Raw genomic sequence first — 19,147 nt, forward strand, 5'->3', positions numbered from 1 at the left:
CAAATACAATTAATACTAGTATGTTCACAACATTACATTCACGAGAATCATATACATTGAACCTATCAAAATACTATACTAATTTCGGCAAAGTCCTGTTTACAAATTGAGCATACCCATCCACGCACCTGTGCAAATAAAACATTCTTCAAATATAATTGATACTAGTATGTTCACAACATTACATTCACGAGAATCGTATACATTGAACCTATCAAAATACTATACTAATTTCGGCAGAGTCCTGTTTACAAATTGAGCATATCCATCCACGCACCTGTGCAAAGAAAACATTCTTCAAATACAATTGATACCAGTATGTTCACAACGTTACATTCATCAGATTTGTATACATTCAACATATCAAATTACTACACTAAATGATACCTGCTTGTCACTTTACCTATTGCTGCTCTATATGTACAAATGATACTCCAAACAAGTAGAAATAAAGGACAAATGATATATTCTATACAAATAGATGCTGTACAAATGAAGTCATTAATAAATACATTATGCCCAAATGAATAATGAATAAATACATTATGTACAAATGAAGTTGTAAACATATATCTGATGTACAAATGAAAGTATGAACTAATTAACAAATACATATATCGCCTACTCGGTACCGCATGGAGGTCGTCTCCGGTGTCGGGGTGGCTGCCATCTGCGTCTGCCCTCACCTGGCTGCTCGTCCGCATCTGGCATCCAATCACGTCGAGGGGCTACATGTCTGTCGTCTCCACCCATACGTACTGGATAATCCCTCTCTAGGTGAAGCGAATGGGGAGCTATGTCATATGTAGTCTCTAGACGAGTCCGAGCTAGCAAGCCGGGTGCGTCCACCTCCTCCGCATCGAGAGGATCGTCTAGTAAGTATGACATCGACGGCGTCGCGAAAGAGTCAGATTGATAATCCGCCGGTCTACTGGAGGGTCCTGCAAAATCAGCAGCTGTCGATGGGGCATACGGTGCGGACGGCCCAAACACATACTCCTCATGTACAATGGGCGATGAGAAGGCCGGACTCGATGGACGGCTGGACGTAGCTGCTCGACCCCCTCGTACTGGAGCTGCTCGACCACCTCATGCGGCCGAGGGCTGGCATGGGGTAGGGATCCATCACTCGTCCTCGTAGACAATGTCCAAACCAACTCTCGCTAAATCGCTCACAGCGGGGTCTGATGATAGTGAGTCGACCTGGTGTAATACGTCAGCCTTCAGCATACGAAAATAGTGCTTACAACATTGAACTACTAATGTAAATGGTAACAAATTAGGTATATGTTTGAGTAAGCATACAAGGCTCATGTAAACCGCTGCAGTCCTATCTACGAAGCGACGTGTGATCGACCTGTACCATGCGTAATACGGATCCTCCGGATGCACCAAGCCATCTGCCCGCACTCCCTCGATGATGTACTCGCGCCTATGTACCCACATACTCACATACGGCGTGCTCCGTAGCCCAATCTTTATTCCCCCGACCGCGACCATCAATCTCGTGCAAGTCCTCCCCACGTACATCGACCCCCGAAGTACAGAAGCAACCGGGGATGCAATGTTGAAAGCCAAACTAGCACATCACTTGGTCTGGGAGATGCCACTCGACAATATGAAAACATATGAGTGGCACTCGGGCAACCCAGAGGTCCGACTCAACTACATAACCAGTTGGTAGGTCGGCAACAATGTCATCAGTGTAGGGCGCCCATACGAACTGCGCGTATACATATAGTAAATGTCAGAGGTGGGACGTTAATATATGCAAATATTGAAAAATACTATCAATACACATAACCGAGACTACCTCATGCTCCCGGTGCATGTCCAGCTCGAATCTGTACCAGGGCAGCGTGTGTTACCCAAAATTAGGCGCCAATAACTGATCCCTCCACCTATACACAATAAAACGTAAGTTAGGAAGGTGTAACCACTAGTATGTACTACAACTGAAGGAAATGATTTTAAGTGGAGTTACTAACCTCCACACGAGTGGAGCTGGGTCAATCGGCTGTCTGTCCTTGTCCCTCTGAATAAGACGTTGGACACTGCGGCGCGTAGGAGCTAACGACGTGAATCTCTCTCACACCCAAACCTGCAATAAGCGGAGTGCTCCTCCGATCTGTGAGTGCGACACGTCAGCGGCGCGGCACATCTCCCAGTACAGCCAGGCTAATGTCGCAGCACCCCAACTATAATGGCGTATCTCTCCTCGCTCCGCGAGCAGTGGAAGGAACATCAAGTGTGCGTAACTCCCTAATAGGTCGTAGAATAGCATCCCACATATCAATCGCAGCATGTGGGCACGTGCGTGACACGCTATAGTCTGATCATCAACATCAGCCGGAAGCTGGCAAAACATCTCCCCCTTTAGAAATTGCATGCGAATGTGGGCATCAACAAGCTCACCGTCTGAAGGCACCACTCCTAACAATCTCTTGCATATGCGGCAAAGTCCTCCCCCCTGATCGACGCCTCCATCCTGTACTGGTCCAGCTGTACGACCAGTGACGGGCAACCCATCAATCGGTAGCCCGAACAACACCGCGACATCCTGTAATGTGATAGTTGCCTCCCCGTGCGGCAAGTGGAAAGTGTGTGTCTCTGGCCTCCATCGCTCGACCAACGCGGTCACAAGATGCCAATCCAACTGGATATGGCCAATCTGATATATCCCATAAGAACCCGCGTCACGTATCCAATCAATAATGTGAGGGTCTATGCCTATCCTATCCTGTACGCTCTGACTGTCCCCTCGGCAATATAACACATCAGCATGCGAATTGGTCCACGCCCGACTGGACCGGTGCCGATTGCCCATACTCAGTACAGTAGTATCGGACGGCCCTGGATCGATCCTGCAAACAAGCCAGAATATTAAAAGCATTAACATAGAAATCATAAGAATTGAGTATCTGTCCCCGGTGCTTTGTATGGTGGAACCGAACAAAAATCTTAGGGTTTATCCTATATGTGTACAAATGAAAATATCTCACCAAGTTTTCATCTGAACATACACTATTCTCGATTGATGGACACAGTGACTCAATTGCTCAGAGGCAAATTGATCATGGAGCATTCGCGTGTTCACCGAAAAATGAAAGCGGTCTGAGGATTTAACATTTGGAAACAAATTGTTCAGAAGGAAGGAGTAGAATGGCAGCTGAAAACTTGTCGTGACACAAGGAGTATAAGTACGCAAATCCCGGATAACCTATAAGTTATAGGTCAGTGCGAAGGTCCAACTGCATCCTCAGGTTGGGTCCTTCTCGGACATCTTGTGTGGTTATGTCCTTCTTGACGGCACATGCTACACGTGATATGTTTCCGACCTTCCTGAGCATCCATCTCGTTATGTATACGTGAGCTTATGTCAAGCGTATGCAGGATTTGCCTGCAAGTTTGGCAATGAGCAAGTTGGCCAATATGCCTCATGCATGATTGGATAAAATTCTGCAGCATATGTTGCATAGTGCTCAGCAGTCCTCCAATATGGCTCAACAAACTGGCTCGCATTTAGCCGTGTCTCGGCACAAGCTACAAGAAGGTGCAAGCAGGGATAGTGTAAAGATTGCCACTTCCCGCAGAAGCATTCGCGCCTCTGGATGCTCAAAGTTTGGACATTATTTCTTTATGGGGTCCCCGCTGCGCGGTCGTGATGCTAAAAGTACCCCTAGACCGGTTGAAGATCGTGACTCGTTGTCCGATCGCCTTCAGCTTCCTTCTTTCCATCGCTAGCAATATATGCGGAGTTAACGTATTTCCTCCAGATATTGCGTTACGAGCAGACTCCTGTCGACTATTAAAGTAATGTGCAACATGATAAAATGTTAGTTGCACGAGAGTCGTTATGGGAAGGCTACATGTGCCTTTTAGGACGGTGTTGAAACATCCGACCAGGTTGGTGGTCATGTTTTCATACCTCTTTCCACCGTCATGGCACTGAGTCCACATATGAGGAGGGATCTGATCGAAGAACGACTTGGCTGGCTCTCCACCCTCATCGAATATCCTCTCCATCCAGGTGTCAAATTTTCTCACCTAATGCTCCCTTCCCGCTCACTCAGCCATTCGCTTCATATTGACACTCCGCACTTTCGTATTAAAGTTGCTGATGACATGTTGAAAGCAAAATCGGTGGTGCGCACATGGTGGTTGCCAATCAGGATTGTGCTGCACTGCAGCGATAATCCCTGGATGTCGATCTGATATGAGGAAAATGTTGTCCTTGTCGATAATCAAACGCAGAGAACATAGAAACCAATTCCATGTGTCGAGGCTTTCCTCTTGCACAATAGCGAATGCAAGGGGAAATATTTGCCTATTTGCATCGGGGCACGTCGCAATAAGGAGTTTGCCCTTGCACTTACCGTACAAGTGTGTCCCGTCCACACATATAACGGGAGGGCAGTGACGAAAACCCTGAATAGATGCTGCAAATGACCAAAATACAGATACGAAGGTTGCACTGTTAGTGCTACCTGGAACCGGAGTTGACCTCCACCTGACTATAGTCCCAGGATTGTACGCACGCATCGCTTCCATCCACTTCGGTAACGTTTCATACGATTTCTCCCAATCACCGAAGACTTGGGCTATTGCCTTCTGTTTGCCTAACCAAACCTTCTTATAAGAGATTGAATACCCGAATTGACGATCAATGAACTCCTTCAATGTAGCGATTGACGTCAACGCATCTCCCCTGATCATATTCACTATCTCCCCAGCAATGAGGGACAACGTGATTTGGTTATGGTCCTGTGATATAAATTCATTCAGACACGTATGCGGACCACTATATTGGGTGATTTCGAAAAAACGGTGTATCCTTCGATACATGGCACGTAATTTCTACGCCCAATCGTGGTCCTTACACCTAGCAACCCACAACTCAGGAGTAGATCGCACCACATGGAAGTCATGGTGGGTGCGAGCGTGATATATTTGCATTGCGGCGATCAGCTGATAATTCAAACCGAAGAACATCCCCTTACTCAACTCAGAGGATTCTCCCAACGAGTGATGCGTATGGGAGGCTCATCAACCGCAGTTAAATCTGCAGCAACTAGGTCAATATGACCGTACATCGGATGCTCGCCGATGAATTGTGCGTCAAACGTTGCGTCGTCCATGTCATGGTGACATAAGTTCACATCATTGGGGACATCATTTAACCCTTCACCCATTTCCTGCTCGTGCATGTGTTCGTCTTCAATATGAACATCATTCGTAATGTCCATGCCCTCATCCAATGCGTCGTTCGTAATGGCAAACAATGATGCTGGTCCAGCACTCGAGACGTCTTCGCAACCTCCCTGCGGAAACGTGTGAGGAACAGGTGCTTCGTACTCCAACGGCTGGAATGACAATCCCGGATATTCGTTAAAATCGACCGTGGACATAGCACGAACCTCCCCACCAACATCGACCTGATGTGTTTGTTCGGTGTCTTCACCGACTTCATCCAATTGCTCCGTGAGCGCATCTGGTTGCCTAACTGCGATTACACCCACTTGAGGAATGGTCTCGACATACAATTGCATCGTTAAATATGTCTCACCGACACAGTGTGCGTCCAATACAATGCGCAACCCATAATCATCTGATATCGGAACAGCCTCGTAGAACGCTGTATTATTTAACTCTCGCGCAGGGTATCTTGCGGTCACCCGCAATGCATATTGATCTGGATCAATATGCAAATATTTATATATCTTCGTATATAATTTACTTAATTTACACCTACGGCCAATTCGAATAAGTCGAACTGGCCGACTACTATACCTAACACCATCTAATGCGGTTATAATGTTCCCCCCTATATATAAAAATACTGTGACTGGATCACTGCTTGAACTTCCTGCCATTTAGATCGGCGATCCGGAAATAAAAAAAAAACCTACGCAAGACAAAATTGTATGTATAAGTGATGTGTAAATGAGACGAAATAACTAATAACTATAAATCAAATAGATGTATAGAAATTCTAATGAATGAATGAACTTAGAGTTTGGACCTAAGTTTCCCACCAAGAAAATAAATAGATAAATTCAACGTTTATAAATAAACAACATGAATATGTATTGATTTTCCCCATATGACATATACTTCAGATTTTCCCAAAATTGTAATTCAACTTAGAATCCAAAGAACTATGAAATGGTGCTCTTAAGAGTAATTTTTCCAAAATGGTACTTCGTACTCTGCCTCATTATGGGTTGGGTTGCCACTTATTTTGAAGTTCAATTTTGTTAAGTAGCCTTTTGAGGATTCATTGCTAATTCGAACAGCCATACTCAAAGGAGTTGAAGGGATCTTTTGGAAAAATGTTACTTAGGACGCATAACATCCCGATTCATGAAATGGGAATGGGATCGTCTTATGGCAAGTGCTTTAAAATGTGAACGCTACATTTATATCGATATATTGGTGAAAAATACATAAATTCGGGGAGGAAAAAACTCATCACTACTCTCCTCTAATAATGTGACCTTTTAGCTGTCATTTCTACGGTGGTCCTAGTCAGCGTCATCGACAGTGACTAGCCGAGGTCGGCTTCGCTCTCGTACAGTTGGATCTTTAATGGTGCTCTGTCGACTATGGCCTCCTCAGGCACCCCCCACCCTAGGATCTTATACATATGGAGCTTGTCTCATGATGAATTCCCCACCTTATCTGCTCTTACTTCCTTTGGATATTTTTATTTATTTATTTTTATTTTAAATATAATTTTTGCAAGTTTTAGTTTTTTAGTGTGATTGGTGAACTAAATTATTAGGTAATTTTAATAAAGTATATTAATTTAGACAAAGACACTAATTTTCCCAAAAATTTAATAAAAAGACAATCACATATCTTAAGGTTTCAAGAATTTTAAATATTATACCAAGAGTTTTAAGAATTTGTAGAACGTCCGCTGACATTTCAAGAATTTCAATGATCTCTTTGAGATTTGTTAAAAATGCACAAATCTCAATTTAAAATTTGTAAAAAGACAAGTCTTTTTTTTAAGATAAATTTCATTTTCTTTTAACAAATATCAAATGAGGTTTTTAGCATTTTTGATACTTTAGGAGACGTTCGTGACATTTTTGAAATTTCAGGAAAGATATTTGTCTTTTAAGCAAACTTAAAAAAAATGAATATCTTTTATCCTATTAATTATTGTATTCTAATAATCATAAGAGAGGGAGAGAGGACTTAATCCCGTCATTAGGACCTCTTATTTGACAATAAAAAATTCACAAATGATACTCCTTATATTATAATTATAAAGTTCTATTCTAATTTATTTCAAATGTTTCAAACATGCGGCTCAACTTGAACTTTATTATGTGGTTGATTCAAGGTATGAGTTTGATCCATTAGGAATTGAAACTAAAATTTAAAGAAAATTAAAGTTTGAAATTAAATATAAGAAACATCAAAGGCACGTGTATATATATATACTCTATGCGTTATCTATGAAATATATCATAGGCATTACATTCTTAAATGAGTTAAAATTATTAAAGTTTGTGTAGAAAATAAAATAAGTCAAAATTTAAATTCTAAATTTCGTTAACTCATAGAAAAGTATATGCACTTAATACGGTAAATGACAATACAATTTATAATTATAATGTGCACTCACATTAAATCAAAGCATCAATTAAAACCATACAATTTACATGTTCTTGAAAAACTTTAGTGGATGTGCCCAATTATATTAAAAACAGTAGAAGAAAATTCAAGGATTGAATAACAAAATTTTCCATTTTGAAAGTAAACCATATGATCTAATTATAATTGCACAATTATATTCAAAAGAGTAGAAGGAAATTCAACAAATTTAGTGAGTGGAGGAAACTTCAACAAATTTTAGGGCAGGAAAGATAATGCATTTTACAATAAAACAACAATCCAAAAAAAATAAATAAATATTGAACAACAATTTGAATGGAAAAAATAAAATATTATCGGCAAAAAATTAAATTCAAATACGAAAATAATTAAATACAAACCTTAAAAGTAATGTTTATCCACGAATCTTTTAACACAAATCACAAACTCTCTCTCCGATTATCAAAGCTTTGGATGAAATAAAAATAATTTAAAAATCTATGCACTGAACATGGAAAACATAACTTACCCCATCTCCTTATATAACTTTCGATTTGATGAAGCCCGCAACGGTCACCTGCTCCGGAGTCTTCCTTCAACGGTAACCTGCTCAGCTCTGCAACAGGTACTCTGTTCGCGCAAGAAAGGAGGAAGAACGGGTGGCAGAGCATTAATTATCCTAACAAAATCTCGCTACTTGAAGTAACGAGATTTACCACGCGTCGAAAGACAGTTGGCGGAGATACCACGCGTTAAAAGGTGGCTGGTAGAGCATTAATTATCCCAATTAAATCTCGCTACTTGGAGTAGCGATATTTGCCATGCGTTAGCACGAGTCCTTCAGTCAAAAGTAAATCTCGCTACTCCAAGTAGCGAGATTTGGTTAAATATTGCTATTTAGAGTAGCGAGATTACGTCAGAGTCATTCTGGGAAATACTTTCCAGAATGAGGTATTATTTAATATATTTTAAAAAAAAAAAAAAAAGTTAAAACGGAAAAAAAAAAAAAACTCGGGACCTTTCCGTATCCCACACGGGGTCTTCCTCCGACACTACGGCTGCGGACGTACCAACTACGTTGGATCCGTCTCAGGAAGTGGAAGGAATACTCTGCTTCAGCCCCCTCGCCCATTGCATGATCTTAAAATGCATTTGCTCCCCTTTCCCATATTAGAATCCCCTGTGTCTTTAAATTTTGGCTGTCTACCAGTACCACCCACTAGCTTCTTCCCAGAATCCTAGCTCCCGCCCGAGTTGTCCTCTGGTTTAATTTTCCGACCAAGGACAATTAGCTGTTTTAAAAAAAAAAAATATTTAAGCATGATTCGAAGGAGGACTGTGGTTGGCCTTCGTTGTTTGATCAACTCTCCGAGAGGACCCTCCTCTTTCTCTTCCAAGGTGAGTGAATCGTGTAGGTCTAATTTTTCTTTGGATTCGTTCTTGATTTGGTGGTTTGAATCTTTTCAGTGGCAGAACTCTGTTTTATGATTGTCTTGTGGGGTACTTCAATTCGTCTGCGGCTCTGTTTTGTGAATTTGATGGGTTTGTCTAGATTCCTTCTTTTCAAATTCCACAGAGCCCTATGCAAGTTTTGCTCTGTTTTTTTCATGTTTCTTTGGGAGATATGATCAGGCTATCTACAAAAACAAGGGAGATATTATGTGGACACAATTTAATGGAAAAATATGGGACTTAATTTGTCAAATCAACCTGAAATTCTTAAGAATCTTCTATGGTTTGCGGGTATACTCACGCCTAGTTCATCTTTTACAGCACAACTGGTGTATATAACAATCCCACAATGCTCTTCGTGCACTTGGATCCACATTTTCATTCAAGTAGATGAGCATTTGAGTTTGAATTAGGAGTGGGCCATAAAAATCTAAAAGCCGAACTAAACCACAAAACTGAAGCAAACCTGACCGAAAAATTGAATCATTTTTGTTCATTCAATAACCATAATTAAACAAACCAAACTGAACTAATCTGCTAAACTATAAATATATATATATATATATATATATATATATATATATATATATAGAATATGCATTATATATAATGACATATAAAAATTTAATAAATTGAATTTAAAATTTATATAATCTAATATTCATGCTTAAATATTCTTTTAAATATTTTAAATACATGTCCATTATTATGAAAAAAAAATATTGTTTTTTGTGACTTTAAAATTTTACATTATATTTGATGATTCAATTGGATTAATCTTTAGATATTAGTCTAAAGATCAATTAATTGAATTTCAGTTGACCATTTTAAATGGTTTTGTTTTGATTCGCATTTCTCAACTAAAACTTGAGTTCGGTTAATGGTTCGGGAGTAATAGTTTGGTTAACTGAACTACACCCACCCTAGTTTCGAATCACTGAAAAGAAGCATGAATTGATTAAAAAATAATATTGGTTTTTGTTAAATTTTTAGAATGTAAAATTACTAGCTTCTTGTGATCAATTTCTTTTCTAATTTCACATATTTTATTACTTTTTAACAATTCCATGATTGAAACGACGAGGGGAATGGTTGTGTTATTCCCATCCAGTTCTTGAACTTTCACGGCTGCGTGGTCTCTGTCAAACTACTAATTACCCCATATTTAAGAAAATTTTAAATGGACACTAAAAATGTTGCATTCGATCATTAAGGGGGGAAAATTGATCGATCTTTACTTAAGAAAAACGAAGAGCCAAACAATTAAAATAAAATAAAAAAAAACTGATCAAATTTCTGTACATTCCCAGGTTGGAGCATTGAATTACTTCACATCTCGGGGGGCTGCATCCTCTGTGCAAGAAGCCTGCAAACCATCCACTTACAGGTCTCTGCGGTCATCTTATAATATCGCAAGTTCATTCTTTCAGCATTACAATTTTTTATGGAGAAGATCACTATTCGAATTGCTTTAGTCTTTCTTTCATACTGTTTTAACTTTGTGCTACTGTTTCCACTGCTTAATCTCTTTTTCTTTTTCTTTTTTTTGGTATAGTAATAAATGCCCACTTCAATCTTTTGCTCTGCTCCTCTGTTTGTGATACCAGAGATGCAGAGTATGCAACAGATGTGGATTGGGATAATCTGGGATTTGGTGTCAAGCCTACTGATTACATGTACATCATGAAATGCTCTGAATATGAGCCTTTCCAACAAGGCCAGCTTAGTCGATTTGGCAACATTGAGTTAAGCCCCTATGCCGGAGTTTTAAATTATGGGCAGGTAAGAGCGCCTCTTTCCCATATGCAGTCTGCGGAACTTTGGCAAGCATTTTTTGAATACCAATGGTGTGATAGATACATTGCTTGTTGGGCATTGTGAAAAAGTAATTTTTCCCTTCAGTCAACCACTAGTAATGGCTTGAAAAATCTAAAACAGGGATTACTTGAAGGCATAAAAGCTTACAGAAGAGAAGAGGGAGGCCTCTTCCTTTTCCGTCCAGAGCAGAACGCAATCCGCATGAAGTTTGGCGCTGAGCGAATGTGCATGCCCTCCCCCTCCATTGATCAGTTCATCTATGCCATCAAGTCAACAGCTATAGCCAATAAGCGCTGGGTCTCTCTCTCTTTCTTTCTGCTTTCTGTGTTTTTTCTTGATTTTTTTTTTTATTTTTTATTTTTTTGAAGATTTAGCCTTTTGATTGAAAACAGGTTCCTCCGCCGGGAAAGGGTACCCTGTATATTAGGCCTCTGCTCATAGGGAGCGGACCTGTTCTGGGTTTGTCCCCTGCTCCTGAGTACACTTTCCTTACATATGCTTCCCCTGTCGGCAAATATTTCAAAGTAAAATTTCTGTTTCTGATTTAATTTTTCTCCATCTTCAATTAAGAAATCCAAAAGAAGGATTAACTTGTGCTACTTTCTCCTGCATACAGTTGGATTCAGCTTCATTAAACTTGTATGTTGAGGATGAGTTCCACCGCGCCTCTCGTGGAGGAGTTGGAAACGTCAAAACTATTAGTAACTATGCCCCGGTATGCTTAATCAATCTTCTGTATTGTAAAATTTTCTCAATATGAATCTTGTTTATAGTTTTTCAGATATAGTTAATTACATTCTCAAAACATGCAAGTTGGGTTCCCTTATATATGGTTAGTCTTCAGTGATGAAAATTGAAATAGCATCCTTTGTTGTGGAGTGTAGGGCTTAAAACCGCAAGCCAGAGCAAAGAACAGAGGATTTTCAGATGTGTTATACCTCGACTCGGTGAATAACAAGTACATAGAGGAAGTTTCTGCTAGTAACATTTTCATTGTAAAGGTATTGTTAACTTTCTTTCTTCTTTTTTCCCTATGAATGCGATCCAAGTATGAGGTACAGAATCCAGTCTAGCCCGACAAAACTTATTCCAACAAAACAAATGCATCCATTTTTGCAGGATAAGGTTCTTTCAACTCCAGCTATAAGGGGAACCATTCTTCCAGGAATTACACGAAATAGCATTGTTGAAATTGCCCGCGATCATGGTTACCAGGTGACTTCTTGTTCCTGTGACACAAAACATATATGATGCCAATTGCATAAGCTTATTAGTTTCCTTAACTATAAGTCGTGTAGGCATTAAGCTGAAAAGTGTTGTTTAGATTTTTGACACATTCCTCAGCTAGCTTAGTTGGGGTAAGTGCCTTGGTGCAATGACAAAACCAGTTCAGATAATTGATGCCAGTTTTCCTTCTTTTGTTCTTGTCAATATTTTCTTGACATATTTATTGAGTTAATCATTTCTAGCTCATACCTTTAGAGATGTTCTAACAGTTCTCTTTTGACTGGATAAGGTCGAAGAGCGATCGGTCTCCGTGGATGAGTTGCTCGTCGCGGATGAAGTCTTCTGCACCGGAACTGCTGTTGGTGTTGCAACAGTGGGCAGTGTCACATATCATGACAAGAGGTAAGATGAGCTGTCTTCTTGCCACTCTAGGACATGTGAAAATTAAAAGAAAAAGAAAATCCCAAAACCAGTGAGAATTCAGAGCTTAAACTTAGGAGGGATGCTGATCTGAATCGGTTTTTTTTTTTTTTTCTTTTCTATTTCATTCACATCTTATTTCATTTACGGTTTATGCAGGACGGAATACAGAATGGGCGCTAGGCCTGTGCACAAGGAGCTGCTCTCAACTCTTGTGGGAATCCAAACTGGCCACATTGAGGACAAGAAGGGCTGGATTATCGAAATCGATTGAGCTTACAGAAGGCTAGGCATAATCCGTATGAATAAATGCTTCTTTTTGAGTTGACAGTTCTATGTTAGAAGTTTTGGATTCAAATTTTAGAAGGAAAAAAATTGGAAGCAACCTGTTCTTCGAGTAATATATATTTCAAATTTTCATCTATCTCACAAAGTTGAAAAATGAGAATAGAAATTATTAGCGGATGCCATAAGGATCTCACATATTTACGAAATTATCAAAACCAAATTGGATTAGTTGGTGTTATAAAATAAAGCATGGTGGCTGTCAATCACATGGCTGACGACCACCCACTCTCCGTCTCCATTACTCACATAGATAATAATAATAATATATTACTTTTACATCCCAATATGCCTATTAGGAGTAGATTGAGATGAGAGGGATGTACGCAGAAGAGAAGAGAATGAAGGGAAGAAAAGAGAAATAATGAAGAGAAGACAGAAAGAAAACATAGGTAAAATACGATATTTTTGTTTAAGGTCAAATTCATTTCACTTTGTAATTCTCCCTTATTGAAACTTTGATCACATCCACGGGCGCCTGGTCTATCCAAATCACGTAAAAATTTGAACTCGTCTTTATTTATTTTCTACTTATCTCTATTTATTTAATTATTAATTTTTACATAATTTTATAACACCTGTATGAGACTCTAACCAAATGATATGTTTTTTTAATTCTTATTTAATTCACCAGATTCTAATCTACTACGTTGTTTATTTAATTTTCTAATCAACTGACACACACACATGATAAAATAGTCCTCCTAAAAAGGTTATATATCTAATCTCCAAAAGAGATATTATATATGGCTTCCGGAAAAGGATGACTGCTTTAATACAAAATCCGCATGGGATGTTATCAGAGTTAGAGCTCCAAAATGTGATTGGGTTAAGTGGGTTTGGAACAAATGGTAACCGAAGAAAATTTCTATTTGTATGTGGAAGGCTGCTTTTGAGTGCCTAAGTGTTGATGAAAAGGTAAGAAGGGTGGGGGTTTCTCTGGTTTCGGCATGTAATTGTTGTGAGATGAGGCAATCAGAAGATTTGGAGCATGTGTTAAATAAGGGAGACCTTGCTTCTGAGGTTTGGAGGAAGGTTTCGGTGGAGGTAGGTGTTCCTTTCCTTAGGCAACAAAGTTGGAAAGAAAGAGTCCAAATGTGGTTTAATAGGGCTTCTAGGTTCTCTCAACTGGGTTCATTGATGGGTTTGATTCCTTGTTTAGTAGTTTGGAGGCTGTGGAGAAGGAGATGTGTGGATAGAATGGGACGAAAATTAGAGAGTAGTATTGATGTGTGGCTCTCCATTAAGTATTGGGTGGGGGTTTTGAGTAGGAACATGACAGAAATGGTTCAGTTAAAGGATGCTGATTTTCGGGTTTTGCAAAATCTGGAAGTGCAAATTGTGAATAAAAGAATTAAAATTATGCAAAGTGTAAAATAACTAAAACCGAAGTAAGGGAGGTTGAAACTAAACTTGGATGGGAGCAGCCTGGGGAACCCAGGGCCGGCGAGTGGTGGTGGCATTCTTAGAGACCATACATGTTCTTTTGTATTTGGTTTTTCAAAATATTTTGGTTCTTGTTCAAATAATGAAGCTGAATGGAGAGCTGTGTTGGAAGGAATAAAGATTTGCAAACAGTTGGATCATACCTGTATCGATATTGAATTTGATTCGAATATTGAAGTTAATTGGATTAGAGTCAGGAAGTGCTCATTGTGGTATTTGTGGAATTTTTGGGAGCAGCTTATTGGTTTATTGGAGGGAGTGGATTTTTTGATAAATCATTCATATAGAGAAGAGAACAAAGTAGCAGATGTCTTGGCTCGACAAGGTGCTATGGGGAGGAATAGTTTGTTTACAAATAGTAGTCAACTCTCTAAAATTAGCAATGGTTTGTATAAATTGGAGAAGATGGGTATGGCTTATATGAGGTATGTTTAACTAATTTTCTTTTGGTTTTTGCTCATGCTTTTTGCTGTTCTTCTTTTGTTTTGTTATGTTGTGTGAGATTTGTTTTGTAGGTCATGATTTGTTTTGTTTTGTTTGGACTTGTAATCCTGTTTTGGCTGGATGTTGGGTTTGTTCTTTGGGGGATTTTTAACGTTTGTCTTTTGTTATCTCTCATTGATTGTCTTATAACCACGGTATTCCTCCGCCAAAAGTGAGGGATTATCAATAAATAAATGGAGGTACCACCCTTCTTAGAAAAAAAAAAAAAAAAGATGTTATATGTTTAAATTTTTTGTCTATGTATATAATCTCAAGAAGAGATGATGGATTATTGTCCAATTTAATATTATAAATCGGAATCATACTAAAGAGTACAAATTGAGAAAAATAAAGTAATATTTCTGAATAAACATATTTAAGTATCCTCAGAAGGGCAAAAATAATTTTATATTACTATCGCATTTTTATTTCAACTTTTACATTTTATTTTTATAAATTACCTCATTCTTATTATTAATTTATTTACATGTCAAACTTAAATAAAATTAAATTTATTCCACTTAACATCAAAAGGCAATAATTATATATATACATTGTATATTCTTGAAGTCAAAGTGTAATGATTTTAAAAAATACCAATGAAAATATGACACTCTCATGCAAAAGTTACGATTTTTCATACGCATGTATATATGATGATGCATGAAAGTACATGAACCTATTAAAAAAATATTATATATGCATTGAAGGCTGGTGCGTGCAAGGTGCATGAACCTAATATGCATGACGGCTTTCTATTATATTATATATTATTACATATATATTATATGTAAGCAAAGCATGAGGGGCCACCATCCATCACATATATATTATTATATAAAATAATAAGGGCTGTAGTTTGAAATGGACGGCTGAAAATAAAGAGATTGGTGGAGTAGATTAATGAATAAATAAATGTCATTGGATTGATAAGAATGAAGCTGGGTAGATTTCTGCTGCCCTACTGGATTCACATTGTGGGCTCAGATCTATTTGCATTTTCTATTTTATATTCACCTCCCCCATCTAGTTAATAATTCGTCTCTTTTTTGTTATCTTTCTAATTAAAGGAAGAATTAAAAAAAAAAATTAAATACCTCACTATTAAAGACTCACTTATCTTACGAAAAAATTTAAATGATATAATTGACCATCGAATTTTACCAAAAGTTCGATATGAATGGATGCACCTGAAGTTGTAAGATTTTAAAATAATTAGTAAATATAATTCACCTTTACATAAAATTAGTTCAAAACTAAAATTGTGTGGTGAAAATATTACTGACAAAGACATGCTTGAAAAGACTTATTATTTTTCATCCCACTAATGTGCTCCTGTAGTAGCAATATAGGGATAAGAAATTTAGTAAATTTTTTGAATTCATATCATGTCTTATTGTTGCTGAGTTAAATAATGAGCTTTTGATAAAATATTACGAAACTCGTCTAACTGGTTCAACCATATTCCTTGAAGTGAATATGAACATATTTTGTGGTCGAAGATGAGGTCAAAGGTATGGTCGTGGGCATGGTTGTGGCCGTGATTGAAATAATCACTGGCATCGAGATGTGAGGTTACGATCCTCCAGAAGAGGGGCAATCCCCAGAAGTGAGATAATGATCAAAATCAATGACCTAGGCATCATGAAAATGAATGCTACAGATGTGAAGTAAAATGGTCATTGGTCACGTACCTATCGTACGCCTAAGCACTTTGTAGATCTATACCAAACTTCTATAAATGAAAAGGAAAATAGTACCCAAAAAAAAAAAAATGTTGCTTATTTTCTTACAAGTCAAACAATAATGCAACGTAAGCAATATTATATTTGGATTTATCATAACTTTGATCAATTCTAAGGAAAAAAGTTTGTTTAGCTGATAGAGTTACAACATGCACAAATCTTTAAGATAAAAAATATTTTCATTACTTGAATATATTTTCAAAAAATACTTTGTTTATACAAATTTGATAGAAGTCTCCGGAAGAGCTAATATAAAGTTACTCAATGGTACTTTATACCAAATCGATGAAGCTTAATATTTCACCAAATCCAAAAGAAATCTATTAAGCTTTAAAGATTTAAAACTCAATGGATATCACATTGAAACTACAAATGAAGACAGCAAAGAATTCATTTATATTACTTCTATTGTTTATGGCAAGCAATTTTTAGAAAAATTGACAACTTTATCTTTTGAACTGTATTATCCAAAAGATTAAAAAAGTAAAATCATATAATGTCTTGCACCAGAAGTGCAATAACCCAAAGTTATTTACACTTTAACCTGAATATTTTGGACATCCTGAAAATGTAATGATGAGAAGAATCTTGAAAATTAACATGATTTTCCACTAAAAAATAAGATTCTTTTATCAAATGATTTCATGTGTATTGCTTGCTCTTAAAGGGAATTATTTGTCATTTTAATGAAGCAGTATTCCCTGCATTAGGGGGAGCAAAATCAGTGTCTGAAGCACAACATGAAATCATATGGAATTACATGAATTTATCTTATTTAGATTCTTGCACAAATCAAAGTGAACTTGAATTTCAAAAGATTATACATTTACAAGGGATTACAAATCAGTTATCAAATTCTTTCGCAAATACTAAAGTCATACTAAAATTTCATATGCCTGGTGCAAATATTCCAGCACGTATTGATGTCCCTGAAGGACAATAGCCGGCTAATATACCTGAGCCATAAGTTAAACATGGAAGGCTTGTTGGTGCAAAAGATAAAACTCCTAGAAGGAGAAAATTAAAATTTGTAAGTACTCCAAAAGAAGTTACAAAAGTGAATAATCCATTCAACATTCATAAACTAATTTCTCCTGAAAATGAAATTCCTATTGTGAAACTTTCAGAAGAGGAACCTTCTCCTGAAGAGGAATCTCCTAAAGAGAAAGCTCCTCCTAAAGAGGAATCTACTGAAGAGAAAGCTCCTCTTGAAGAGGAATCTCCTCAAGAGGAAACTCCTCCTGAAGAGGATTCTCCTGAAGAAACAACTCCTCTTGAAGAGACATCCCTTAAAAAGGGACAGGTATTTGGAAATATTAATAATGAGATCTCAATTCATTACATAGGAGAAATGCGAGATAGAAATGTGGGATAGAAATAAAATTGTCATTAATAACACATTTGTATGTGTAATAGCTACTGATATTACTAGAAGTAATAAAGATATTACCAGAAGTAATAATGGTATTACTAGAAGTAATCATCGCATTGCTAGAAGTAATCACATTATTAGAAGTAATCACATTACGAGAAGTAATGAGGATATCTGTTAATAAATATTTATATAGAAGTGATTGGCCAAAATGGAAAGAAACTATCATAGATCTCTATTAAAAAGCGAAGTTTTTGGACCTATAGTCTAGACATTTGAAGATGTCCAAATCTTTGGATGCAAATGGGTATTTGTGCGCAAGTGAAATGAAAATAAAAAAATTACTCAATATAAAGTAAGAATTGTGACACAAGGTTTGTCGCAAAAATTTAGAATTGATTATAAGGAAACATATTCTCTTGTAATGGATGGAATCACTTTTATATTCTTAATTGGGCTAGCAATTGTTGAACAACTGAACATGTGTCATATGGACGTAGTAACAATATATCTATATGGGTCGTTGGATAGTGAATTTTGTATGAAAATCCTTAAAGGATTTAAATTGTCTGAAGCAAAACCTAGAAATTTATATTTAGTTAAACTCCAACATTCTTTATATGGATTAAAGTAATCTAGATGCATGTGGTACAATCGATTAAGTGAGTACCTTATGAAAGAATTATTCAAAAATGATCAAATTTGTCCATGTGTTTTTATTAAAAGATCAGAATCCGGATTTGTTATAATTGATATTTACTTGTTATATTGACATTATCTTGAGAGTTGTTTTAATATACTTCATTGAGCTTATAACTCCTATCATATTGAAGTGCATTGATTGTATTGGTACATACTTGCTTATTGGAGAAGCATTGATATTGTACACAAAATTTATATTGTTTATCTGTTGTATTCCAAGCATGGCCTGAGGAAGTGTTGATTTAGCCCGTAAGGATTGGTTGTAAAGGTTTGGGTTAATCTTGTTAATCTGACATAGGGTTTCCCTTGCCCAGTAAGGAAAGGGTGTTGTATTCATTGTCGCTCCACCCGCAAGTGAACTTTAGTGGAATCCTCTTACTTGTGAGCTTGAGGCGGAGACGTAAGCAGTATTGGCCGAACCCCGATATCATATCATGTGTTCCCTTATTTTCTACACTTCAACTTCCGCACATGTATGCTATTATTTATTGTCTTGATTATTTTACATACATGGTTTGAATGGTTGGGA

General features: G+C 37.4%; 1 protein-coding gene across 1 annotated transcript; it reads left to right on the forward strand.

The window, feature by feature from the left end:
- Positions 1–8,675: 8,675 nt before the first annotated feature.
- Positions 8,676–12,949, forward strand: LOC131161839 (branched-chain-amino-acid aminotransferase 2, chloroplastic). Its single transcript, XM_058117819.1, has 10 exons — positions 8,676–9,006; positions 10,371–10,447; positions 10,668–10,842; positions 10,999–11,175; positions 11,271–11,402; positions 11,495–11,593; positions 11,763–11,879; positions 11,998–12,093; positions 12,395–12,507; positions 12,685–12,949. The coding sequence occupies exons 1-10, from the start codon at positions 8,929–8,931 to the stop codon at positions 12,797–12,799; spliced, it is 1,179 nt and encodes a 392-aa protein (XP_057973802.1). The 5' UTR covers positions 8,676–8,928; the 3' UTR covers positions 12,800–12,949.
- The last annotated feature ends 6,198 nt before the right edge of the window (positions 12,950–19,147 follow it).

Source organism: Malania oleifera, chromosome 8 (assembly GCF_029873635.1).
Source record: "Malania oleifera isolate guangnan ecotype guangnan chromosome 8, ASM2987363v1, whole genome shotgun sequence".
Lineage (NCBI taxonomy): Eukaryota > Viridiplantae > Streptophyta > Magnoliopsida > Santalales > Ximeniaceae > Malania > Malania oleifera.

Excerpts from the sequence above, each read along its gene's own strand:
- LOC131161839 (XM_058117819.1), top strand. The coding sequence starts at position 8,929 with ATGATTCGAAGGAGGACTGTGGTTGGCCTTCGTTGTTTGATCAACTCT. Across the intron at positions 11,594-11,762 it reads CTATTAGTAACTATGCCCCG|GGCTTAAAACCGCAAGCCAG; the intron begins GTATGCTTAATC and ends TGTGGAGTGTAG. Across the intron at positions 12,094-12,394 it reads CCCGCGATCATGGTTACCAG|GTCGAAGAGCGATCGGTCTC; the intron begins GTGACTTCTTGT and ends TGACTGGATAAG.